Raw genomic sequence first — 27,184 nt, 5'->3', positions numbered from 1 at the left:
TTTTGCACAGTAAAGCAAATGTTGGAAACACTTTACAATACATTTCCATTTGTTAAAATAGCTAAATTATTTTTCAACATAAAAAATATATTTGTTACACTGGTTCATTTTTGCTAACTCAATGTGTATTTACTAATGTTAACAAATATGTCTGGTTTTATAAATGTAGTAGTATAAAACGGTCATTTCTGGTCCTTATATAAAATACCAGATTATTAATTGCTGAACGCATAGCCTAAGTACTGTGCCAGTGTTGTTGGTTATAACCTTATTGTAAAACCTTATTTGTGACCCTGAACAACAAAACCAAATTGTCTTGGCAGACAATTTTTTGAAAATCTGAAAGCTTTCCCCCATGTGTGGTTTGTAAGGATCAGACAATATTTGTTCATGACCTTTTTGACAGGAGATACAACAGTTTAAAACTGGAATCTGAGGGACCAAAAAATTGAAATATTGAGAAAATTGCTTTTGAAGTTGTTAATCAGAGGCACTGTAATCTGGTTTTAATGCTCTCTATTGGGTTACTGCTGTAACACTGGCATTTAGATGTACCCAAAAGCTTTACATAGATACCAAACTTGAGTGGTTCATTACCAAATACTTTTCTTTAATGCCAAATATCATGTTTCATGAAGATATTCTCTAAAGTTCCTACCGTAATAAACCAAAATGTTGTGCATGCTACTTAAGACTGGTTTTGTGGTCCAGGGTCACATTTGTATTTCTTGACCTTGCTACACATATAAACGTAAGGGTTTTTTAACCACAACCCTCAGCTGGGCCTTATTGCTTTATTAAATGTCGAAATGAACATTAACTACAAATAATAAATTCTGTTAAAGCCCATTGTTAATTTATGTCTTAACTAATGTAAACAAATTGAACCTTATTGTTAAGTGTCACACAAATATTTAGTGTCTGTTTAGACAATGTTATCTGGATTGTGTCCTATTAGCTTTAATGTTGTCAAGCTATCAAATTTAGAGTCAGAGAAGAATTGAGGTGCAAAACCTTCATTCTAGGCTCCATTTGTGTCTGATGTAAGAAAACTGTCAGAAAAAAAGTACATTTTATGTTGTGTACTTGTAGAGGTGCAAAAAGGGCCTTAAGAGTATCACCCCAATGAAAGCTATTGTACCTTAAAGGTAGCACATTCACAAATAGACCAGGAGAACTAACATAACATGCAGCATATAAGACAAGAGTATATATTTTAGCAATGAGATACAATAGTGCTTTCATTTTGTACTTATAACAGGAAACAGGTGCAAATGGTTAAAGCAACTAAAACAAATCTTTCAAATGAAACCATCAAAAGCAGTTTCAGTTCAATGAAGTTAAATAGTCTGGATCAATGTCTGAGCATGTGGTGTAGTACATTATAGAGGTTTCACAAGGGACAAAAATGTAATATACGCATGCAAAGTCATATAACCAATTCAGTTTGTTCATCAGTTACATACATTTAAAATCAGCATATAGTAATTTAAGTTTCCTTGTGGCAGGATCTTTGCCATGTTAGTTCAGTTTTAAGTGGTACAGTTGAACTTGTGAGCATTCATCAGTGGTTGTTTTGAACAAAACATACCTGATCACATTCATTTGCAAATGAGAGAAAACAACCTGTATTATAACTTGATCGAGATCGTATAGCTTGAATGACACTGAGGATGACAGGCTTAGATTGCCAACAATAATCAAAAACAGTCAACATTTTCCAACAAAGCACAATAAATAATGGTAAGAAACACATACGTGTGAGACACAAAGTGACAAAAAATATTTAATGACGAAAAGAAAAAACAATGAAATAAATAAAGTGCAAATAAATTTCACATTGTTTATGTACAGTTACATCTTGTATTGGATTTAAGTGAAGGAAATCCAACTCTAGACAGAAAGTATCATGTAAAAGAATAAGGTAATCAGAGGGGTAAGGCAGCTTAATATACAGTATATTTGATCCTTTTACAATGTCCATTTTAAACACATGCTGGATTCTTAGACATCAATCTTAAAGAGGTTACACTATAGGGATATCATAAAGCTAACCGCAAATAAACCCATTCAGATTTCTAATTTGAGAACATTCATGGTTACTTTGCATTAAATGTAATGTTCTGTTTTCTAAGTAGATGATGTATAAATAAAGTAGCATGTATAAAAGAATACATTCCAAAGCCTTTCCTCAGACAGCCAGGATTTAATTACATTATATGTTTTTTTCCCATAATTTGATCAAGATCCAATTTTAATGGATCAGAATAGTTTACAAAAAAAGAGAAAATCTCATCACCAATTGAACCTTTTTTCTGTGAAACACGAAGGAGAAATTAAGCAGAATGTTCGAACTTCAGTTTTCTATACAACAACGATCACAGATTGTGCAGTGCAACAAAAGGTGTTGTATATTTGTACTGAACACGATTATAAATTATAATCTGCAATGTAAAAGAAAAGCATCATCATTTATAATTTCAGTTTTGTACACAAAGCTATCATAAACCGTGTTCTGACCTGAAATACTGGACAAAGTATTGGCAGTGGAAGACAGTAGTTGGGACACTATTCTTAACATCTCGGGCCCTATTCAAAAGATCTAAGCACGTGGTCTAAAGCGCATTGGGCAAAGCGCAAGTGAGCGTTTCCGAATCCTTTTTTCCAACACTGAAAAATCTGTACAAATTGTTTTTTAATTCTGTCAGCTGAAGTGACAGAAATTTAGCGTAAAATTATATTTTTTTACCTGACAAATAACAGGACATAAGGATTTATAATCGATTGTTTTCCCTGTAAATTTGATGTCTTTCAAATTTGACTGTATTTCAAAAATAAACTATAAAAAAGAAAAACTTAACTTAGACATAAACCAAGATTACGTTTTTTCCCCATTTCCCTATAAATGCTGTCTTTTTCTGTAATGACCGTATTTCAAAAATACATTTATAAAATATGTAAAAAAAGTCAAAGAAAAATCTGTAAAATGTAGGGTTTTTTTACAGTGTAGGTTAACAGCGGGAATTTTAATTCGCATGCCAGGCGCATAGGCCAAAAGGGTTATACCTATTCTCCTAATGGGTCACGTGTGTGTTTTGGGAGTAACATGAAATAAACCAATAAGTCTCATATCCCGTTCCCATTAAAAGCCAAATACGCTTGCATCATGGCGCATACCCTATTTACACGGTGTTGTTTGCAAGAGCTCAGACTGAACGCTCCCCCAGAGGGAAACGGATCTCACGCACAAGCACACCATCTAACCGGATCTTTATATTATGCACACAATAATATTTTCATATTTCAAAATGGCTTTCCTGTGACTCAGTGGTTGGTGCATGGCGCTAGCGACGCCAAGGTTATCGGTTCGATCCCAGGGGATTGCACATAGTCAGGGCCATCGGGCTTAAACTAGTAAAATACACTTGCAATGCGTCAGGTGTACGATAGGGCCCGTTATGTTCATGTTATGTTTTACAACACAAAGAAAACAGCACGAGGTTAAAATGATGAAAAGATCTAACATCAAGAGTATCCATGACAGTATTATCTTTTCAGGTAAACTATTCATTTAGTTTTAATCACACATTTTCCATTATTCTCTAGAGACAGTAAATCTTTTTATTGCCTGAAGTCTTGGGTTGCTCATTGTAGCTGGTCTGCTATACTTCGTTCATGTACTGCAAGTAACTGAGGATTTGTGACGCATCTACAGCACTACTGTAATATACTGTATTTTAAAAGACCCCAGGCACTAGACCTCAGCCCCACTTTTGACATTCCATAACCATATCAAAGTGCTTTGAAAAAAAGAGCTTCTCCTGGTCAAGAAATGTTCTTATGTAAAATTTGCACTTATTGCCTCAGTTACTCAAACGTGTGGATTTGACACACGTCTGGTCATTGTGTAGACCCTTCCACGGATTTATTGTCAGCATAGCATTCCTTGATCTACTAAAGCATGTCTTATATACATCACCCATGCCCTGGAACTAAACGCAATGCTGTTCTGTAATATCTATTTCAGTGCCGGTTTAATCACTCCGTGTATTTCCTGGTTACACTTGCCCTTCTTATTAATCTTTGCAATCATTTGTTCCCATGTTTATTCTGTCCTTAGCGAAGTCTTGTTCATATTAGCTCCTCCGTTCAGTGCGACATTGTGGGCGTTTCTCGACCCACCATTTGCGCGTTGTAGCCATTGGCTGACTGACACAATGGCGCATGTCCTTCGGAGTCAGGCTTGACTGGAGCTATCGGCTTGCGGGAGCGTGAAGACTTGCCGGTGAACAGCCGGAACGCTCCCCTGAAGATCAGGGAAAACCAGTAGAGTTGCGGAGCCATAAGAAGAGATGCTCCGAGATTACACTGCCAGGGTACCGCGAAAGGAACCCGGTAGAAAGGAATAGAGGCGTACCTGTAAAAAAAAAGTGTGATTAAAAAGTGCTCACATTTTCCATTGAAAGGACACCCTGTACACCTCAGAAGGGGATAGTTTAAGGAAGTGATAGTTTAAGGGGTAGTCTGAAAATTCTGTCATTTTTTACTCATCATTATCATGTAATTCTAAAGCATGTTTTTAAAAAACACAATGATAACAAGAAGCACTGCAATTCAAAAAGTTTAGGGTCACCTCCTCACTTATCCTTTTTTTACACATTTTAGAAGTTTTGTAAACTGTGTGAGCTCTTACTGGCTCTTTTTCTTCTTCTAAAAATAAGAATACAGTACATACCTGTGTTTGTACAAGCTACTATGTTATGTTTACAAAACCCATTTCAGACATTTAAGCATTCAACTTCAGATCAAAAGATTTGTACGGTCAAGAGAAACAATTCAATGTTGGCCCCACATTTTTCACAAGTTTTCAGAAAACACGTAATATCTGCTGTGATGGAAGGGAAGATTTTAAGTTGGTTTTAATTGCGATTCATCTTTTCCAAACACAAAGTTATTGTATGTCTTCAGATGACTTGTAATATAGAGCATAAGTCATATTGACAGTCTTCACAATGCTTTATGATGTTTCATATCTTTTAAAATGCTTGACTGCCATGCCATGGTCTACAGGATTTGTCCAATTCCTCAAAAATGATCCATTGGTGAGCCACTGACAACATGAGGGTTAGCAAATGACACACTTTTTTCTGCGTGGTGAACTAATTATGTAAAAGTTTGAGAACGCTTCAAAAGAAACATACCTTCCGTACACGTAGTAGAGATAGGGGAAGAGAAGGACTCGACAGAGGAAGAAAGTTATCAGCATGACAGCTCCATTCACTTTGTGAAGAAGTCTGTGCTGTTGCTTGTACTTAACACGGAAATAAAGAGAAAGAGAATCAGTAAGGCTGCGTCAAAACTAGATTAAAGGAAGGGAAGGTAGAAAGAGGAAAAGTGGGAGAGATTATGAAAGGACGGTTTACCACTAGCAAAACATTACTCTAGGCCTCAGTTCCTTATAACAAAGAATCTCAGCTTTTTAGGTTACATCTCAAGAGTTTACACTCCAAAAAAATTGCCTTATCATGCACTTATATGTTTAAATGTTACAAAATGCTTTATTTGATGACTCATTTGGCCCAGAAGTATTATAGAGATCAGAAGACACTGTTTTAAACACTGTTTGTGTGAACGTGAAGCCATTAGGACAAAGTGATACCCTCCAAAAAATATTTTAAACATTTGTAAATAGCTTAACTTAAAATAAGACAATTACTTTTCTGTAAAATATTACAATTGCAACATCCCAAAAAAATTATTAACCATTTGACCATATTTAATTTGTCACATTTATTACAATGCATTTATAAGCGTATTTCATAGAACCGATCATACAGTAATTTTTTTAGACTAGAGATCTACACATGGGTTTGTGTGCGTCCCACCAGCCAGTCTTTATGACATAACTTTCTTGCGCTGCCAGAATGATGCGTCATATAAAATGTACAGTCCCCAGAACTGTGGACTGAGGGGCCCTTCACACTATGGACAATAACGATAACTATGGATGGTAGCAATAACTAAAAAAAATTTGTTCTTCATTTAGGACAATAGCAACTCACAACTATAATGATAAAGAGAAAGATTTCTTGCCAGCTGATGAACAATAAAACTGTAAGATAGTCTCTGACAGATCTCTTATGTTTGGCTTTTGATGATGGCGACGTGGGTTTTATGTCTAAATTAAATCATGTTGTGTGTTTACAGCAGGATTTTATATATTGATAGAATACTTATATACACTCACCTAAAGGATTATTAGGAACACCTGTTCAATTTCTCATCAATGCAATTATCTAATCAACCAATCACATGGCAGTTGCTTCAATGCATTTAGGGGTGTGGTACTGGTCAAGACAATCTCCTGAACTCCAAACTGAATGTCAGAATGGGAAAGAAAGGTGATTTAAGCAATTTTGAGCGTGGCATGGTTGTTGTTGCCAGATGCGCCGGTCTGAGTATTTCACAATCTGCTCAGTTACTGGGATTTTCACGCACAACCATTTCTAGGGTTTACAAAGAATTGTGTGAAAAGGGAAAAACATCCAGTATGCGGCAGTCCTGTGGGCGAAAATGCCTTGTTGATGCTAGAGGTCAGAGGAGAATGGGCTGACTGATTCAAGAGCAACTTTGACTGAAATATCCACTCGTTACAACCAATGTATGCAGCAAAGCATTTGTGAAGCCACAACACGCACAACCTTGAGGCGGATGGGCTACAACAGCAGAAGACCCCACCGGGAACCACTCATCTCCACTACAAATAGGAAAAAGAGGCTACAATTTGCACAAGCTCGACAAAATTGGACAGTTGAAGACTGGAAAAATGTTGCCTGGTCTGATGAGTCTCGATTTCTGTTGAGACATTCAGATTGTAGAGTCAGAATTTGGCGTAAACAAAATGAGAACATGGATCCATCATGCCTTGTTACCACTGTGCAGGTTGCTGGTGGTGGTGTAATGGTGAGGGGGATGTTTTCTTGGCACACTTTAGGCCCCTTAGTGCCAATTGGGCATCATTTAAATCCCACGGCCTACCGGAGCATAGTTTCTGACCATGTCCATCCCTTTATGACCACTATGTACCCATCGTCTGATGGCTACTTCCAGCAGGATAATGTACCATGTCACAAATTTCGAATTATTTCAAATTGGTTTCTTGAACATGACAATGAGTTCACTGTACTAAAATGGCCCCCACAGTCACCAGATCTCAGCCCAATAGAGCATATTTGGGATGTGGTGGAACGGGAGCTTCATGCCCTGGATGTGCCCACAAATCTCCATCAACTGCAAGATGCTATCCTATTAATATGGGCCAACATTTCTAAAGAATGCTTTCAGCACCATGTTGAATCAATACCAAGTAGAATTAAGGCAGTTCTGAAGGCAAAAGGGGGTCAAACACAGTATTAGTAGGGTGTTCCTAATAATCCTTTAGCTGAGTGTAAGTCTGAACAAGGTGACAAAATATATGTTTTACATCCCAGTCACAAGAGCACTTTCAGCCTTCAAAGTGGGCATCCTAACTTTGCAGTCATATTTTGGACAAAAGCCATTAGCAGAGGGTCTTCTACATTCATTTAGTCATCTACATTTATTTTTGCAGTGGGAACACTGCAGCACGTAAGCCTACATTACAAACATATCGTTATTGTCCACTGGTGTGGATGCAGATTAAGTTAGTTACAGTTATCGTTATAATTTGAACGCCCCTTAAGTGCAATGCAACGAGTTGCGGCATTTGTGTCCTGAAATGGTCATGGACCAGCTGCACAAAGGACATTGAGATGAATTGACTGGCCAATCATAGCACACCTCGCTTTTCAAAGCGATGAGCTTTGTAACAAATCTGCATGTTTCAGAGCGGCGGGGCAAAGAGGAGATACAAACATGCACGGTATCTGGAAAATACAGCATTATTTAACCTTAAATCGTGTATACGCATTGCATTACATCGAAAACAAACGATAATATTGACCCTTTTAAATCATAGAGCATGTCTAAGAAACCTCTCAAACCTCCTTCGGTAAAACTAGGCTGGAAAAACAGAAACAAGGCTGGTGAAAGAAACATACTGATCGTATTAAGAAATACTTGAGCTTAAAAGCAACACAATGTTTTTTTTCATTAGATAAGTGCATTAACATTTATTTTTACCATGTCAAGATTCATGAAAGCTCTAAACAGGCTGGGCTCATATACCGTATGTCAGCATTTCTGTAAATACACTTTACAATGAATAATATATTAAAGTACAACGTAACTGTAATTGTGCTTAATGTTGTACACAGTTTAGCTCAATTCACAGGGTGGACAAAAAAGCACTCATCTAATCAATAATGAATTTACCTGGATGAGGATTTTGCCTAGACAGACAGACGGTGTGCTGAGTTCAGCCAGGAACATGACACCCTGGAAGTAATCGCCTTTCCCCTGTCTCCAGAACTTAAAGTGATTATGAGAAAGAACGAGAGAGGGTGAAAAAGGCACAGACAGTATTAGGCATTAGGTGTAGACATACTTTTCTGAATGATTCTTCAAAAACTGGATGACTTAAAATACTGCTTCATACTTTCATGCAACAAAATTTTTTTGTGGACCCAGTTTGGTTGATGTAGATGCTAGCAAATAATTTTCTAAGTTATAATAAAATAACATTTATTATAGCATCACATCTGTACGTATTACATTATATCTTACATTACATTTGTAAAGACAATTACCACAGATATGGGGAAGCACAGAGTGACCATGACAACATGATGCAAGACCATGAGGAACTCTCTGCGGAGATACCCAGCTACTGCCACAGCTTTAGATTTGGGCCCATTGTCCACCTCATGTCCTTTGACCTGGAGCTTGTGCCAGTAACACAGGAACATGGCGTAGGTGTCATACACAAAGTATGGCACAGCAAATAGGATGTAGGAGCTGGTCAGCCAATGCCTGTAGTGTTTGGGGGGAAAAAACAAGTCAACCTTTAATTTGCATATCTTCGATAAAATGCAATATCATCAAAGAATTATCTTGGTTTATAAAATATGATTTTTTCCTCACACTTTTTATATTTACCGAACTGTAGCAGTGGTAGTTTATATATTTAAAAAACATTTGATGTGTCTGTTTCATTGAGTTCAGTCTGATCTGGACAGACAAAATGATTAATCTATAATGTAAATGTTATATAATATATTTACTTTAAAAAAAATATTATAAAACCATCAGGGGGCTGTTGCATAAACTGCTTAGACAACCCATCTAATGTTTTCTCCAAGACTGGTCATAACTTATTTAAAGCCACAATATGTATATTTGGACCGCTAGATGGCGCACTTTCCAAACAACAACAAAAGGCGAAGCTAAATGACGTTATGTAGGAATTATGGGACATGTCGTTTTCACCATCCAGAGGCGTATAGAGATTTCATAAAATGAAATTTGATGTCATCGTAATGAATTCGCATGCAAGAAACGTGGAATGTAATGCTATGTTAGCCCGCGAATGATATCGGACTGTCAATTGGTTTGGTAGCGTAATGCTACACAGTTTTACGTGTTTAAAACAGTCTTTTGCTTTTTCGTTTGCACTTTGTGGGGTTTCCTTTACTCGCCAAAGAGTTATCGTGATCCATATTAACAGAACAACAGATGGCGCGTCCCAGATGTTGTATAATCACTTCCGCATTTGCGTGTTGCCGTAGTATTTACAACCGGAATCTGAGGATATTGCGGAGCCCCAGATATGAAGTCACTGATATGCAACAAATATCAAATAACAAAAAGGGGCGGCCATTATTTTAAATAGGAATTTCTCGGGATTTGCACATTCCTCGGAACATATTTCACAACAAAATTCTTCCATATTGTGGCTTTAAGTAACTTCTAATCCCCTACATAACATCATTTAGCTTTGCCATTTGTTTCAAAAGTTCACTATCTAGCGGCCCAAATGTACTGAACATATTGTGGCTTTAAGGGGTACTTTGCTTTGAATTGTGGCTATAAGAACAGCCCCCTAATTCACTGGCCCCTCGTGGCTTACTTTATTTTTTTTACCTTCTTTTACCTGTTTTTTATTCTGGTCACTGAACCTGAGGTCCTGTCCACTTAGGCACAAATACCCATTACTATTTTGATTAAGCTATTTGATTCGATTTAGAATAGATGTTTGTGTCGCTAATAATGCAACCCAGGCTCATTTCTCATTTCGGGTTATGCAGAAATAATACATAGCTCCGGGTTATGCAGAAATAACATAGCTCCAGGTACAAAACGCTGCATCTTTTGGGTGGAACCTCCACTAGAGGCGCTCAGCTCTGATGTCGTTACATTCAAGGTCACAAAGCAGACGATACTGAACATTATTTATTTATATTCTTCAGTTCATGCTTGTGACTTCGGTGGATAAACATCTGATATCGTTAGGGTGAGGATTGATTGTATTTGGCCGAAGTCAGTCAAGAACTTTAGGTTTACTTAAGCATAGCCCCAATAAATGAATGAATGAATGATCAACATACAGTACATTTGTATTTCGTACAGATGCTATTTATTAAAAAAGTGCAATTATTCCTAGCCTTCTGAGGCCAAAGACTCCATCCACCATGAATCTCTGATCCGGACTGGCTCAATTTTCAAAAATTGCAGAGGGAACGTCAGCATTAACAGTGAAATGGCATTGGCTCTTGTGTGTTTTGTGACTGGTTGCGTCATTACGTTATACAATGGCATTGGTTGTCCCGCTCCCATTGCCTTGAGTGTATACTTGTGAGTAAAATACGACTGTGTGCATTCCTAGGGCGCAATTGTCAGCGGTTAAAACTTTAAACTACTGCTCACATAACGATATCGTACGGCTTTAGAAGACTGGGAATGCAACGCAAACTGTTTGTAATGCTTTTACACTGTTTTTGGTCAGTGTTTGCAATAAATAGCCATGGTTGACTTGTATATGTTTGTTCCATGTATTATTTTTTGGGGTGTGGGTAGGAGTGGGGTTAGGTGCTCCAACTTTTTTCTACTTTGTGCATGTGTCTGCTACATAACTTTAAATAAACCCACATCACATGTGGGAAAAACACATGACTTTCCACCTAAAAGATGCAGCGATTTGTACCTGGAGCAAAATATTTGGAGTTATACAGAAATATAGGCAGAGGTACGCATTTCCAATTAAATAAATGATAATTGTTGCACCTACTGGTCCTCAAGGATGTCCTCACAGGATTTGGAGATTATATAACCAGCTGTAGAAGCCATAATAGCTTGAATGGATGACACCAACCTTAAAGAGAGCATGTACAGCAGAATAAATACAGCTACCACACATGTAAGTGCTAGAATTATATATCCAAAAGTATTTGAAGAAAATCATTTTTTTTTCTTTTGGACATAAACAGAAAGTAGAATTAAAATGAAATAGTCCATTTGAATCAATCTCACAAAACCACTGAAACAATGTGCCGTTACTGATTTTAAACAAGAACATTTTTATTTAGTAACATGAAAATGATCATAATACAGTTAATTGCGTTCTCTACCTTGCAAAGAATACGTTTACCATAGGAATGAGTTCTTTTTTTATTGCATTTTCTGCTGAAAATGTCATTACCGCAATGTGTCCAGCTATGTCGGAGCGCATGATATGTTGTAATTTAAACAAAGTCAAATTAAAAATAGATCTTTAGGGGGTAGTTTTCCCAGACAGGGATTATCTTAAAACAGGACTAGATTTTAGTTACATTACCATATTCAAGTAATTTTTATAAACATACTTTACAAACAAACATAACTGTGTGCTTCTGTTGTTTTTGATCAAGACACTTCTAACATTTAAGTTAGTCACAACATTATTGATCATCATTACTGGGACATGTAGTTTTCCACATTAAATAACTTATTTATATAAAAATATACTGAAATAATGTCCAATCATGCATGATGAATTAAAACTTGATCAAAGACTTACCTGGCTGACACAATAACTGCATCCCCCTCGTTCCACCGTAGTCCAGGGATGGATCTAAGACACTGCTTGGACAACAGAAAAAGGCCTGGGAAAAAAACAGACCCTGCTGCTAAGATGGACAGCATGATTCCTTTAGTTGATATGTGGTAATACTGTGTTCATAAAAGACCTTTGTAGTTTTCTTGACCTGCTGCCTCTTCTGTAACAACATATGGTGAGATTGAAAGGTTATGAACAGACAAATTAACAAACAAACTAACAAAAGTCAGACATTCTCCTGATAGTAATGAGAAAACAAGGAAGGGAAAAGGGATTCTCGTGGGTCTGAATTGTGCAGGAATCAAGTTATGTACGCCCCAGATGGTGCCACATGTGGCCAGTCACTTGCAATGTAACTGTAACACATGCAAACCAAGTCACATGTCAGATCTATGGCTCCAAGTCAATAATACATTTTGTCCTCTATCACATATGGTCTGTATCAAGGTAACTTATTGTAATTTAAAAACCCAATAATTCTTAATAAAACAATGACCTTTTTATATAAAAATATTGAAATGTAAAATATCATAAATAGGCTACTCCAGCAAAGCGAGAGCTTTTTTGTTAACAGAATCACACATTGCTGTCAAAAACAATGCAAACTCTTAGTGTTTAGCCACAATATTTGTTTTTCAGAGAAACATTTATTTATTTTAAAGCTGCTGTAGAATTTGCAAATCAATGGGTAAAAACGCACGTGAATCCCAGCTAACTGCCGAAAAATGCGCAATGCGCTATCATGCAAGATCATAAAACAGCAGGTTTAGGATAAAATAACTGCACGGTGGCTCAAGCCGCATGCACAATGGGCGGCCGCCCTTTAATAGCAAGAAAAGCAATGACAAACGTCAATTTCGGCGTTCATTTTCCCACATGTCACGTTACTGGTTGATGGAAGACAATGCTAGTTTCTTTCCATAAGCTGACAGTAAAACGGTGACAGTGGTGGTTGCATTGGTATAGGCCGTGAACCCATCATAAGAACAAATAAATGAATAAAATGTTATAAATCAAAGGAGATAAGGATGAACATACGTGGCAGTCAGCGGCCTGTCGACCCTCGTGTCCCCGTAAAAACAAACAACGAAGAGCGGGTGCATGTTTTTTGACATGACATGTTTTTCGATATGTATTTGCAGTGTCTGTGGGGTAACAGAATCTTTCGCAGAAGCTGCTTTTCGGTCCGGAGTTTAAAAATGCGATCGCTATTGTGTTCAGTCCGGCTGTCCCTCTCCAACAGACAAAGTCGCTTTTAAATCTCTCGCTGGCGCGTCAATCGCTTGATACCTACGGTTTTCGCTTTGTCTCCTGCAGCCGATGCTTCCGCGAATAAAAATGTGGACGAGAAGTCGGCTCCTCCAAAGCGGTTAGATATCCTTTATCCTGCCTGTGCTACATTATCGATCAAACAGAGGACATGCAGCCGTGCAATAGCACCACTGCTGCAGAGCGCGTGTCCATCGCCATGCGCACTGCTTGCATCACCAATATAAATCAACCGGCGCCTGATCAATACCACATTCAACTTCCAAAAGCGTACAGGACCCCGTCTTCTCCACCTATTCATATGATTATATTATGATGGTTTTTGTAGATCAGCGGAGTGTCGAGAAACCATCTGATGTGCGAATTTCACGCTCATGTTGTGACAAAAACAATGAACGGAACGGAGAGTTCGTCCCTCAGGAGAACAAAATGATAACGCTTGTGGGATCCAATAATTGTTTGTTAGAGGATTCAGCAAAATCTTTAGGGACTAAACGAATGAAACCGCCAGTAGAATCCACTGAGTCTAAATATAAACTGTTGCACCACACGTATGGATCCACATGGGTTATTATTTCATGCAACACTATACAGTCTTCATTTGTGGTATGTAACATTATAAGGAGGCGGTGTTAGACACTACATACGAGCAACTCGGTCATTGTCATAACAATTAACATTAATATTGTGCAGCTTATGGTGATGGGTGAAACAAAAAAAATGTATGACGATAACGTTACGACGACAATGCGTAATCCATCAAGAATGCATAATCCATAAAGATCTTAGAATTGGAATTGATGCATATTTTAAACGGAGACACGTTTAGCATTTTAGGTTCAAACAAGCGATTATAACCCAGTACGGCGAGGCTTTACAAACACCATAACATGCTCTATATTCACAGAACTGCAGGCAAATTAAGTCAGTCAAGGATGGACTACATTAAGTGCCATATGTTCACATAATGAGTGAGCAGTGGCACCTGTTAAGCTTGAATTGGCAACATTTCAGTTCCAAACATGTGGTCTGAAGCTCTCCACATTTCATCGCATCAAACATTCATTGTTCATGTTTTCAAGATAAATTGGTACAAAAGTAATATCATACAAATTTACATTTCAAGTCAATCAACTTTATATATAGCGGTTTTTACAATTTTCATTGTTACAAAGCAGCTGTACAAGAAAACATATTGACTGTAAGCAAAACATATAAGGTTATGCAAGTCAAAACCAAAAAAGGTTACAACACAGAAGACAGACACAGACACACAGATTCAGAAACACACAAAACACTCCACACAACACACACAGACACCATAACCTAGAACCACTCACCCAAGATATGGAGAGAGAACCACAGGTCAATTCTAGCAGACCCCCCGGCCAGGCAAAGAGTGCAAAACAGTATGCAAACAGTGGTGAGGAAACCAAAACTCAATTGGAGGAAAAAAACGTCAGAGGTAAACCAGGCCTAAACAGGGGATTCCTGTTCCCCTCTGGCAAAAGCTGTAGCCACTGCACAAGCTTTATATATAAAAATATATATACCTATAAATATAAATCATTAATAATCTAATAGTAGCTGACATTTTGAAGTGAAGACGTGTCAAGTCGCCACGTCTTTCTTTATCTAATCTTAAGTCTAGGCTTAAACACTCATTTGTACACCAAGCAATATTGAACAAGATATCCAAGTTAAAAATCGAGGATTTAGGATGGAATTGGAATAGTAATATATGTGACGATGTGAAGGCGCTGGTACATGGTGTAATTGTTCGTTAATGTCCTGTCAAGATTTTTATGTGTATTGTCTATTCCTTCTGTAAATGTCAACTTTTGTGCAAATATAGTACTTCATGCGAAGCTAATTTCAGACTTGTCTGAAAACAAATTGTGATATCATATCATATATAACTACTTTTGTCTACATCTGACGCGACCGACGCAACGCGACAAAAGACATTAAAAACGCATTAGAACCCATTATAATTTTAAATGTTGTCCACACTGGTCACAGCGTGGCGGAGATATATCCAGTTGCAGGCCCCAAGCACAACACGTTTCAGGACACACGATCCAGACCACCAGTCTAAGGCCGGAAATGAAGGCGAACCATAGGCTATTTGGTTTAGCGCAGAGCCCTTTTGTTTTTTGTTGGGAATCATAGTGGAACATTCCCAGAACGTTCCCGGCAGGTTATAGTTTTCCTAACCAAAAGCTAACATTCCCAGAATGTTCCCTGCAAGTTTTTTTTCTAACCAACAGCTAACGTTTCCAGACAGGTCCCTGCTGGTTAGTTTTTTTCTAACCAACAGCTAATGTTCCCTGAACGTTCCCTGCAAGTTAGTTATTTTCTAATCAACAGATAATGTTCCCGGAACATTCCCTGCAGGTTAGTTCTTTCTAACCAACAGTTATAGTAGGCCTACCCGGACGTTCCCTTCAAGTTCGTTTTTCTAACCAACAGCTAACGTTCCCAGAACGTTCCCTTCATGTTATTTTTTAACCAAAAAAACCTACTGTGATCTTTTTTTACACAAGCCTGACAAAACATTACCATTTTCAGGCCATATAAACATTATCAGCCAATGTGGGTGTGCATGCACAACGTTTTATCTGTTTCTTACCACTTTCCAAAGTCTGCATTCATGTCTTAAAGCAAATTACGAATCAGGTCAGTTAAATTAGGGAAAGTGTAGAAATGGAACCACTTATATTTTCAAGGAGCAATTACAAGCACATTATCAATATCACAAACTTATAAATCCCATGTGTGGCATCACAGTGTTTTTTGTATGTATTTATCAATACTTATTGACAGTTTTATAGTTTTGAATCATGGATTTTGTCATCTGATAAGTGTAACGTGAGTTCAGTTATTGTAAGATAAAGTACACAATACTTCCCTGTCTCTGAAAGACAGGGTACTAAACACTTCGGTACTCTGCTTAATGGAAAAATAGGCAGTATTAACATTTTGCAGACGCTTTTATCCAAAGACTTGAGTTCGGGGAGCAATAAGCGATATGTCATAAAAGAGCAATAGTACATTAGGTGCTAATACAAAATTACTAGTTTCAACAAAAAGCTAGACCACTACCTGTTGAGAAAAGGGGGTTAGTGTACAGAGGTTGTTTTTTCATTTGTCTGCAGTATATGTTTTTAAAAAACTTTGGGGGGTTTACCATTACATTGACATTGCTGGCCTATCATCTTTCAGCAAAGCTTTGACAAACAGTAAACTACACATCACTACAATTACAAGAGGCTTTAACAGTTTTATTTAATTGGGAATAAATCAAACATATGGAACAAGAGAAATGACTATACAAATAATCAGCTTATGCAGAATCAATACAGGGAATATAAAGCACTCATTCTGTTATTTCAAAATGCAGATGTCTTTTCTGAGGAACACATTAAGAGTATAAGTGTAAATATAATAAACAGTTGAGCAACAAAAAACCTTCACTCACTGATCTCCCAGAGGGAATAAAAGGACATCGAGCACTCCAAACATCAAGGGAATTGTTGAAAGACAATTAAAACAATGCTTGTCAGGGATGGAGTGTGTCATTCAAATTATGCTGAAGTTGGGAAAACACTTTTTTATCGACACCATCTCTGTCTTTCCTTTAAAGCTGACACTTGGTCCTAACAGATAAACACCTGCAAAAATAATAGTAGATTAACAGCATCAGCATCAGCAACAGCAACTGCAACAACATATATATATATGTGTGTGTGTGCACGTGTGTGTGTGTGAACCAAGATGATAAATACATATGAAGGCATTTTAAAAGCACACTGTAAAATTGGTAGGAGCAAAGACTGAATAATTCTCAGGCGAGGAAACGGGACAGCACACATAATTTTTGCGTACATAAAGTTAAAAAAACTTGCGTGCGCTTTAAACTGTAGCACGAGCAGATGCGTTTCAAGAGATGCATTCCGTTATGTGAATAACGAATCCACTATGGTGCATTTTTTAGACCATGTGCTGGGAGCGCGGACCATTTTTCCATCATCAAACTATAGTAAAAGTCGATTCGGACACACCTCTGTCCACTGATCTTTGGAAAATCTTTAAAATCCTCCACAATCTTTGTTTTTTTAGCATCTCCTGCTTAATTGACTCCTGTTCACCAGTGAGATTAATCTATTTAAACCGAGGACAATTAACAGAATCATACACAACTATTACAAAAGATACAAACATTCTCTAATGCTCAAGAAGTCAACACAATACATTTAAAGTCAGGTGGGTGTAAACCTCCTAAAATGCCATTTTGGATTCAAATATTATTTTGTGTGTATTGCCTACGTGTATTTTGTAGCTTAAGGAGGCCATTACTAAATGATAAAATGAGGTATTTGACAAAATACCAAATCAAGTTTACATACACCTGACTGTTTAATGTATGGTGTTGACTTGAGCATCATGCAATGTTGTTCAAAGCACTGTCACGGTGAAAACTTTTTGTTTTGTGGTGGCCTAATTTCCAGCCCGAAATTATAAACCTGCATCCAGGGTCGGACTGGGGTTTCACAGTGTCTGATCTGTTTGTCGAGGTACAATTGCTTCCAGGGTCAGTGATGAAATATGTTATATATCGATGAGTCCACAACCCATTATAAGGTACAATGGCTTTGGGGAACAAGATACTGTATGAGAGTAAAATTAATCGTAAGATGCAACTAATACAGATGAATAAATGTTTAAAAGTAAATGCGTGCTTGTCTCTCCTTCTCATCACCAGCTTTCTTCAGATGTTAACCTGCTAAAGTATATTATCAGTCAGTTAAACTTGATAAGCAGATCTCAACCCACTGATCAGAAGTTAATAAATCGTTATGACCTTAGTAGGACACACTTTACTTTTTAAATTAAATGTAAATCATTTCTTTTTTATTTTATTTACTCATCCCTTGGAAGATTAAATCCTGGTGCTGCAGTCAGGAAAATGTTGCGCAAGATTTCTTCAAATGAGGTCTTGGGGCCTATTGTTTGAAAGGGAAAAGAACAAACAGACCTTCCAAGACATTTGCTAACTAGTAATAGGCAAGTTTTAATCATTTTAGGGTCACTAAAAAGAGAGAGTATTTCTATTTGATCAGATATTGTCATTCAATTTTCTAAGGGCAACACAAAAACATTTAAGGAGCTGAGGGCAACTGATGTGGAGGACCTATTTCCATCGTTTTGAAATATTCTCCACACAGAGACTTAAAACGGTATACAATGGCATTTTTTAAATGATCAATAATAGAATAATTATGCAAACAAGTGAAACATAGAAGTGAGAAAGTTAATGATTTCTCATTAGAGAAATAAAACATTTAGAAATTAGTTTGTAAACTAACACACCATCTAGTCAACAAAATACACTCAAACAGAACATATTTAAAAAAAAATAATAGATGTATAGTATATGCATAATTGCAACAGAAATAATAAACGCTTAGAAATTAAAGGGGTGGTGCAACGGTGTGTCATGCATTCGGACTTCTTTACAATGTTAAACGTGCTGTCTTCTCATGCTTCTCATGAGTTGGATGTATTTCGTAGTATTTCTGTGCTCGATGCACTCCCCCAGTGATCGTACAGGTTTCGGAAAGTTTTTTTCGAACATGAAAAATCGTAACGTAACACCTTTACGTAGTCTTTTATTGGACATTTCGCCTAGAAAAAAGATGCGGCATACCCACGCATAAACCATGGAGAGCGGGAGAAGTCACTTTCACTTGTGTGTAGGAGAGAGAGAGCACTACGATGACGAAGTTCAGCTGTGTTGTTTGTACGCTGCATGTGGGTGGTGAATGTTTTATAAACAGTGGATATAACGCTGGAGATTTGGAGATCGTTTGAAACTGATAAATTGAGCGGCGGTCCAAGCGCTTAAAGATTCTGGACATGAACCGCTCGTGGTAAGTGAAACTGATGTCTGTTTTTTCTTGGCAATGTGTGTGCACGTGCTTTACTTCCGGAAATAATCGTAAAGCTGTATTAATTCTGTCCATACCGGATGCGGCCCGACAAACCCATGAAGAACAAGCAGGTATATATATATTATGAATTATTTCTGTAGATGGATCAAGGTAAAATCTCTTCCACACAAACACATCAACACTTTCATCTTGGCAACTTGCTTGAGCCACAGTCATAATTACTTAATATCCTTTTAATAGTCAAATTACAAAACAATAACATGATCTACATAATCTAATAATAACATATTAATGATCCTGGTAAGCAACAACATTTTGTTTTGCTCTGTTTATAGACATGCATACTGCTGAGAAATATAAAAATATAAATACATCCCATCATAATTTTTTCACTGGTTCACTGACTATAATTTAAAATAGTTTTTGAGTTTGACAAATTAAATGCGGTAGTGTACAATAAGGCATTGAGATGCATTGTCAGAGCTTACAGAGATTAGAGGTATTATTTCATATTAATGCTAAATGAAAAAGAAACCCCTAAATATCATTTAATCTTTATAAAAACAACTACATTTTTAAACAGGAAGAACAAATTCCATTTCAAAAGTAAGTTCATGAACAACCAGATATATCCAGTATACAGTACCAACACTAAACTGATCAAACAAACCACTCCAGCACATACTCAGGAACCATTTCTTTTTTTCCTATATTGTTTTAAAACCTTGAGCTAGTAATTTGTTTTATTTCTGTGTGTTACTCTCAATTACACTTACGCAAACATGATTAAGCCCTTCTTGAAACACATCATTCATGCCAGAAAAAAAGTAAAAACATCTATGAACATCCGTTTTCTTAAAATTCTTAGTGGAAGCGGTAACAACAGTGATAACACTCAATTTTTGAAAGCCCGTTGTTAAGAGAAATGCAAATGTAACGATTAAAACAGCTTTTAAAGCGGAGTGTGCACTGTACAATTTGTAATAGTCCTTCACGATTGATGTTCATCAGATTGATCGAATATGGTCTCAGCTACAAGCCATGTCATATTGTGGGATAACAGTTGTCATTCATTTCAGGCTGTACAACAGAAAAGACTCAATAAAATCGACACTTGCAAGAGACAAAAAACACAGATTTTGGCTTATACTGTGTCTAAACCGGACGCGACGAGACACGACAAAATACATTAGTAATGCATTCGAACCTATTAAAAGTTCAAAGTTTGTACACACTGGATGCCTGTTGCGTCCGGTGTAGACACGGTGTTAGGATCATAAGATCATTTTAAGATTCTCAAATTTTGTCTCGGAAGCCAAACCGTGGCCACAACCGTGCAGTGTGCACCCAGCTCAAAGCTCGGAGTCAGAGAAAGAAAATTAGTACTAAAAGGCTATATATAGTTATCAGATAAAGCATAGGATAAAAGAATGCACACATTTTAAGAGACATGGGGATCGCCACTAAACACGGCAATGAAATGCATCACAATACAGTCGTGGCCAAATGATTAGACTCAAAGCAAATAAATGTTACTGACAAATACTTATAAAACCGAACACAGATGTTCCACTTAACATCAAGCACAAAGTTAAACATTTGGATTCCAAACCTTCTCTGATAGTCGTCTTTAAAAAGCTAGTAGCTACAGTCTCAAATCAAATGTAATCTTTTTTTATTCTATAGATTCTGCTTATCGTAGGATATTAATGCTGAACTGCTCATGCTCACGTTTTCTTCCTTTAACCTTTAAATTTTTGTAAATGTAACGATTACATTTTTGTAAAAAGATTGTATTTTCTTATACCTTTAGTGATGGAACAAACTCCATTAACAACCTTCAAAAACTTTCTGAGGACACAAGTCTTCCAGCATATGACTAATAACTAAACGAATAAATGTTCATTTAATTTAGTATGAGACCAATTGCATGCCACACTGATATGAGTTTAATTATTCGGCCAGTACTGTATAGAGACTGTAGTCAGTACTTATCACTATTCACAACTTCATTTGTTCTTTAAATTTTTTGATTCCATACCGTGACTAATAAACACATCCCGAGCCATGTTTACGGCAGTGGACTTCCAGCAAACACACAGAAAGAGGAAATACAGTAGAAATACACAATCACAGTATCATTACGAAGTCCTGCAGCAATGAGAAAAAGCAAACGTAAAAGAGAAAAAGAAGAAAGCGTGGATTGAGTCAGTGCAAAGTGGCAATTTCTCTATTAGTATTAAATTGAAAGAACTGCCCTTCAAGTCTCTGCTTGTGTCTTTGTCCACCTTTTTGCCCTGATCCTTCCTGTCCACCTTTTTGCCCTGATCCTTCCTGTTCAAACAAAGACAGCTTCAAAAGACAAACAAAATTGTCCTCCCCTCTTGCCCTCTCTGCCAGACCAGAAAATATATATATATTACTTGGATAACTATCTGGGTTTAGGAGAGACAAGGGTAACGCGTCTGTGTGTCCTATTATGTGTATCATTGTTGAGGTGTTATGTTCAAAATGCATCATGCTACAGTAGTTGTCATGTACACATGTGTGCATGTAAAAACAAATGAGCCACATCCACTCTAAATTTATTTTGTCACAGTTAATCCTTGGCTTCTTGTGGTTCCTTAGTGTATACTTTTGAATGGCTGTTTTGAGTCATACAGATGTAACTGTGCTGTAAATATAGTTACTGTAGAATATAGTTACTAGCGTATCTGTATTACAAGCCCGTTCTGCTAGCTTTGAGGTTGAGGGATTATGCTGGAGCAGTCGGTCACCAGCAGGTCCACCACCGTGTTTCCGCTCACAAACAATGTAGGTGCCGACACCATGTTGCACAAGGTGACCGTACTTCCCGGCAACACTTCACTGGTGGTAGTGGTGGTAACAGGGATGGGGTCATTCACGGGGGGATTGTGGGTACCCATGTGGCCCTGCAGTTGTGTGGGGGTCTTGCAGTGCACGCCGCAGAGCTGACAAACCAGGACACCTCCAGACCCTGCGGTGCCAAACCCTCCTCCGCTTTCCTTCCACTCCTGACCATGGTGCTTTTGAGCATGAACACGCAGGTACGTCAGTGTAGTGAAACCTGAGGAGAAAGTTTACGAGAATACATTTACACATCTAGCAAATGTTTTACATTTTGTTACTATTTGTGTTCCCTGGGATGAACTGCAGTGTTTCCAAAACGGATATGACTCTGCTAATGATAATTATTATTGATATATACATATGATATATATTGGATGATAATTACAATCAAGCAAGGTTATTAAATAACTGTGTATTCTTTTAGGACTGAAAAAAGATTAAAAGTTTTTATCCAATTCATGTATTACATAATACTACAACAAAATTAATCACATTCTTGTTTCCAAACAACGTTTCTGCATTCGCAGGTTCCATTCGCTTAGTAAACAAATTCATGTGTATTGCCCTGGCCACGGGGAAGCTTATACAGCAAAATTATTTTCAACACTGATAACAGTTAATTTCACTTATCAACCACATGGGGGAACCCGTGAGGAAAGGTTCTATAGTTTGCCTTTAATTGTTGGTTCAATTTACAGCCCTAATTTTTAATGATGTTTTTATCCAATTAAAAAGGATTTGTTAAATACTGCAGAATATTCAATCTAAAATGCGGAGACGTCAATCATGCTTGGACATTAAGCGAAAAATGTCATGCACAACTAAATGAATAAGCAAAGTTAATGAGAAGTATAAAGTATCATACTGCGGTTGCAGAGGTGGCAGGTGTGATGCTGTGATTGGTTGTGCACCCTCATGTGATCTGTGATGTAAGCAGCAGACAGCAGTTTGCCACAGATGTGACACGGAACTTTCTCTTCATGTCTGATCATGTGTGCGCGCAGTCGGTCCCGTGTGGCAAAGCTCGATTCACATGTCTGTAACAAACGATATAAACCACACGTTAAAACTTTAAATAAGAAGGTACAAGGAACTGTGCTACATTATAAATATAATCGTGGTTAGAGGAACGAAATTGAAAAGCTGTGGGTTGTTTATGCACTTCTATACCGGACATTTGAAGGGTCTTTCTGAAGAATGGACCTGTCTAACATGACTGTTGAGATGATCAGGCCTGTAAGAAAAAGTCAAACGTTCAATCACAGATTTCGTGTCCGTCAGAAGAGCCAAGTGCTTAAAGTGGGATCAACTATATGATTTAGATAGATCTATTCACACAACACATAAGTATGAGAGATCAAGCTCAAAAAGGTTTGTCATACCGTGAGAAAGCTTTAGCACAATGTGGGCACACATAGGGTTTCTCCACTCCACCCTGGTGGGATTTGACGTGATGGCTCATGCGATCCTTCCGCTTGAAACGCTGCTGGCAGATCGGGCAGGAGAATGGCTTCTCGTCCGAGTGGGACAGCCTATGTCTGTTCAGGTGGTACACATCCCTGAAGGCTTTACCACAGGTCTCGCATGCATGGTTTTTACGCACAGGGTTGGGGTTCTGGTTTACTGGCCTCTGATGGATTAAGCAATTAAGTGATATAAACAATATGTTGCAATAAAGAAATTATGTAAAAGGGACCCCTAAAAGCACTATGGTATTAACAGGCTTTCGCTTCACAGAAAACATTAATAATAAAAATATGATTTAAAAGTGCATGCTGAATAATACTGTACATAACATTACAATATATTTTTTAAATGGATGACCTGAACTGAGTAATGAAGAGCAGATATGAATAGAAACTACTTTAATACAGTTTGAAACGCATCTAAAGCCTCCAGAAAATGATTAAATTGTTATGGCTACTTTGAAGATGTTGAAATATAGTTCCGATTTAATTTCGTTATTTTTGTTGGTTTAAACATTGTCCATAATTCATTTCTGTTCTTTTTTTAAACAGTTTTTTTTAAGTTTACCATTATTCTAAAACATACAAATATTAATAAACAAGAAAGTGATCCAAAACTTTTGACATGTAGTGTAGTCACACAATAACAACTTATTTATAATAATAACCTAATCATATTTTTCAAATATAATAATATCCCAATTCAAAAGTTCACATATGCTTGATTCCTAATTCTAGGTGTTTATGAATCCATAGTTTGTCCTGTTAAACTGCCCACTCTGTTTGTTTTTTTTTGCTTTTCAAGCATTTCTGCATATCTGACCCACATTAATATGTCCTTAAGAAAGGCATCACACTACTGTCGTGGCCAAAATTATTGGGAGTGACATAAATGTTGTTTTGCAAAGTCTCTGCTTAAGCCGTCGTGGTGTTAATTCACATTGTTTATAGATTATTATGCAAAAAGTGATTAGATGCATTTTAATAATAGCAAAAAAGGGACTCCCAGACGTCGATCCCATATAGAGAATCTGTGGTCAGTCCTCAAAAGTGGAAAAGCAGAAGAAAGCAAATTGTGAGCACCAATAAGGCAAGAAAGGTTCACCATCAGTAAGGATTTGGGCCTGAATCAAATATCCAGCATTCCAGAGCCAAATAACAGAGGTTATGAAAAACAAGGCTCCACACTGACCCCTTGCATATATTATGTTTTTGCCAATAAACGCCTTTAAAACTTAAGATACGTTTATCATTGACTTATCATTGACAGTATATACACATATGTAAAAATGAACTACAAGTACAGAAGCAGCATACTTTGCAAAACACAAAATGTATGTCACTGCCAATACTTTAGGGCACGACTGTACATTAAGAGACAAGCATATGTTATTACTTTGTTTAAAACATGGAAATACATGTTATCTGTGTGATCTTTTTAAATGTACATTGTACAATTTTGTAACGCTCCATTATATGATTATCTTAAAAACAACATACACACAGAAAAAACATTCGCACACGAATGCCCACCTGTATGGACTCTTCTGTTGCCATGACAACAGCCGAAGGAGGTGGGAGGGCGGTCACAGTGGACACCAGACTTTCCATGGCAACTTCATTTCCGTCTTGAGAGGCCAGGACTTGTGTGTGGGGATGGGACAGCACAGAGGGGAGTGTTTGGGGTTGCTGCTGGGGTATGGAGAGGTGAAGCAGAGATAGAGGGACCGTATGTCTTTCAGTACTCTCTTTGGACACAGCATTTTGACTCTGGGAGCCCCCTTTCATGCGGATCCCAGTGTGAACGGATTGATGGCGCCGTAAATTGTAGCTGTTCTTGAACTGCTTGCTGCATATAGAACAGATATGAGCTGCACGGCCTGGTCTGGACACTGGTTTCTCTAGAAATGAAAAGTGAGATTGTAAGTTATTAGAGGGATGTTTTCCCCCACGCCAATGCATCTCCATGACCGAGAAGTATACAAATATGTTCCAAAACAATTTCAGGCCTGAAAATCCTAACTTAAACAGTTCAGGATATTTCTGAGTTACCGTGACTCATGAGAGGTGGGATGCCATAAAAGATGTGGGACGGTATAACAATTCTAAAAATGGCAACCCAAGAGACTTTGTTGTCTGGATTCATTTCCCCAGCTAATATTTTTGTTAGGGAGCCGTTTGCTGTTCTGCTCCATGTGATCACGGTGGAACCTCAGTGGAGCAACCACACAAAATCCTCCAACCCCTCCCTGCCAGTTTTCTCCTTTCTTTCCAAACCTCCCTCCCCTTTCCTTCCCCATGCCCATCGCTCCTTGAGCACCATCCCTCCTCACCCACCAGGTAGAGGGTCCTCATTGAGAGCTGCCGTGTCCACTGTGGATGGAGGTGGGGCTATATGCTCTGTGGGTGGGGTTTCAGGAGAGGTCGTGTGGACAGCCAGAAGTTCCGATTGGAGGGTGCCCTCCACTTGTGTCTGAGAAGGTGTGGTCTGGGAAAGAACGATCAAAAAGTACAAAGTTTGAATTTAAAACTTGTGTCCAGGAGTAGCTCGGAAAAGACAGGTTGAAACTAAATTACGTCAAATGCTCATTTTTATGTAAACATCGCTTAGGAATTTGAAGACTTCAACATTCACGTCCATATAAACACACACAAATCACGATCAGCCTCACCTGAAAGAGAAAATTGCTCCATGCGGCATCCATTTTGTTCCAGACCGATGAGTATTATCAACTATGCAATAATAGGCTACGATGAATAGAGCGCCATTGGCGTCCTTTAAATCGTGTGTATTTGGTCAAACGTGAACGTTAAGTTTTGTGTTGAACTATTCTCCAAAGGTTTAACCCTTTCCGTTTATTTAAGGATCTAATCCAGATTTCCAGGCAAAGGTAAACACTATTACATTTTTTACTTTGCTGCCATTTAACTTAAATCCTCATTTCCGAATCGCTCATAACAATAACGTAGCATTCATTCATTTCCAACACTTGAAAATCTGTATCTGCATACGAAACAAATAATTTAAACGCTGACACATCGTGCATTATAAAAAAATGAGTTTATACATAACGTTATAGACGTTAAAATAACAGATACATGTAATGCGATTGACGCGTTTGAAACATTCAAACTTAAAGGTTGCTTGCTATGGATAAATCGGAGTTATCCCCCTCGGTTCCCCCCGACAGGCCAAACGGGTGTTTGTCGAAGCCTCGCTGTAGGATTCAAGCCCTGACCCTGACGAATAACACTCGAGCCCGGCCGCGGCCCGCCGCTCCACCTCGGCGCTTCAATTCACAGGATGTCATCTTTCTTTTTTTATCGCGCGCTCTCTCTCGCTCACCCTCCCTCCCTGTATCTTTCTTCCTTTTCTTTTTTAATTCCTCTTTCTTCTACCCCCTCCTCTCCTTTTCCCTCTCCGCTATGTCCCAGTTGTTTTTAAAGGGAACGGTTTCCCCCTCCTATTTCCGTCGCTTCCTCCTCCTCCTCGCAGAGCGTGAGCCGACAGAAATACAACGACAGCGGGGCTATTTCATTCACCGAGCTCAACTGGCGTTTCGTCAGATATTATTATTCAACAACAGCAAACAAAGTTGTTCATTCAAACGTAA

General features: G+C 37.8%; 2 protein-coding genes across 5 annotated transcripts; both read right to left on the bottom strand.

The window, feature by feature from the left end:
- Positions 1 to 1,050: 1,050 nt before the first annotated feature.
- tlcd3bb (TLC domain containing 3Bb) lies at positions 1,051 to 14,265 on the bottom strand. Of its 4 annotated transcripts, none has more exons than XM_079476229.1 (8): positions 13,049 to 13,487; positions 12,141 to 12,170; positions 11,972 to 12,056; positions 11,204 to 11,287; positions 8,727 to 8,949; positions 8,353 to 8,448; positions 5,202 to 5,311; positions 1,767 to 4,417 (listed from the first exon to the last, which is right to left on the bottom strand). In XM_079476229.1, the coding sequence occupies exons 4-8, from the start codon at positions 11,260 to 11,262 to the stop codon at positions 4,150 to 4,152; spliced, it is 756 nt and encodes a 251-aa protein (XP_079332355.1). In that variant the 5' UTR covers positions 11,263 to 11,287; positions 11,972 to 12,056; positions 12,141 to 12,170; positions 13,049 to 13,487; the 3' UTR covers positions 1,767 to 4,149. The 4 variants fall into 4 exon arrangements, with proteins under 4 accessions (XP_079332353.1, XP_079332355.1, XP_079332356.1 ...); XM_079476230.1 differs by having other exon boundaries at positions 13,305 to 13,478; XM_079476227.1 differs by having other exon boundaries at positions 1,051 to 4,417; positions 11,972 to 12,170; positions 13,049 to 14,265.
- A 5,502-nt stretch (positions 14,266 to 19,767) lies between these two features.
- mazb (MYC-associated zinc finger protein b (purine-binding transcription factor)) lies at positions 19,768 to 27,056 on the bottom strand. Its single transcript, XM_079476150.1, has 7 exons — positions 26,243 to 27,056; positions 25,908 to 26,058; positions 25,104 to 25,471; positions 23,487 to 23,734; positions 23,275 to 23,338; positions 22,970 to 23,141; positions 19,768 to 22,321 (listed from the first exon to the last, which is right to left on the bottom strand). The coding sequence occupies exons 1-7, from the start codon at positions 26,273 to 26,275 to the stop codon at positions 21,969 to 21,971; spliced, it is 1,389 nt and encodes a 462-aa protein (XP_079332276.1). The 5' UTR covers positions 26,276 to 27,056; the 3' UTR covers positions 19,768 to 21,968.
- Between the last annotated feature and the right edge of the window lie 128 nt (positions 27,057 to 27,184).

This window comes from Barbatula barbatula, assembly GCF_947034865.1.
Source record: "Barbatula barbatula genome assembly, chromosome: 16".
In the NCBI taxonomy this organism is placed as follows: Eukaryota; Metazoa; Chordata; class Actinopteri; order Cypriniformes; family Nemacheilidae; genus Barbatula; species Barbatula barbatula.
The sequence above is the reverse complement of the archived record's forward strand: the minus strand, read 5'-3'. Positions and strand labels throughout refer to the sequence as shown.

Excerpts from the sequence above, each read along its gene's own strand:
- tlcd3bb (XM_079476227.1), bottom strand. The coding sequence starts at position 12,096 with ATGCTGTCCATCTTAGCAGCAGGGTCTGTTTTTTTCCCAGGCCTTTTT. Across the intron at positions 8,950-11,203 it reads GAGGACATCCTTGAGGACCA|GCATTGGCTGACCAGCTCCT; the intron begins GTAGGTGCAACA and ends CAAACACTACAG. Across the intron at positions 8,449-8,726 it reads TGTGCTTCCCCATATCTGTG|TTCTGGAGACAGGGGAAAGG; the intron begins GTAATTGTCTTT and ends AATCACTTTAAG.
- mazb (XM_079476150.1), bottom strand. The coding sequence starts at position 26,275 with ATGGATGCCGCATGGAGCAATTTTCTCTTTCAG. Across the intron at positions 23,339-23,486 it reads TGTGCTAAAGCTTTCTCACG|GCCTGATCATCTCAACAGTC; the intron begins GTATGACAAACC and ends TTTTTCTTACAG. Across the intron at positions 23,142-23,274 it reads AAAGACCCTTCAAATGTCCG|ACATGTGAATCGAGCTTTGC; the intron begins GTATAGAAGTGC and ends CGTTTGTTACAG.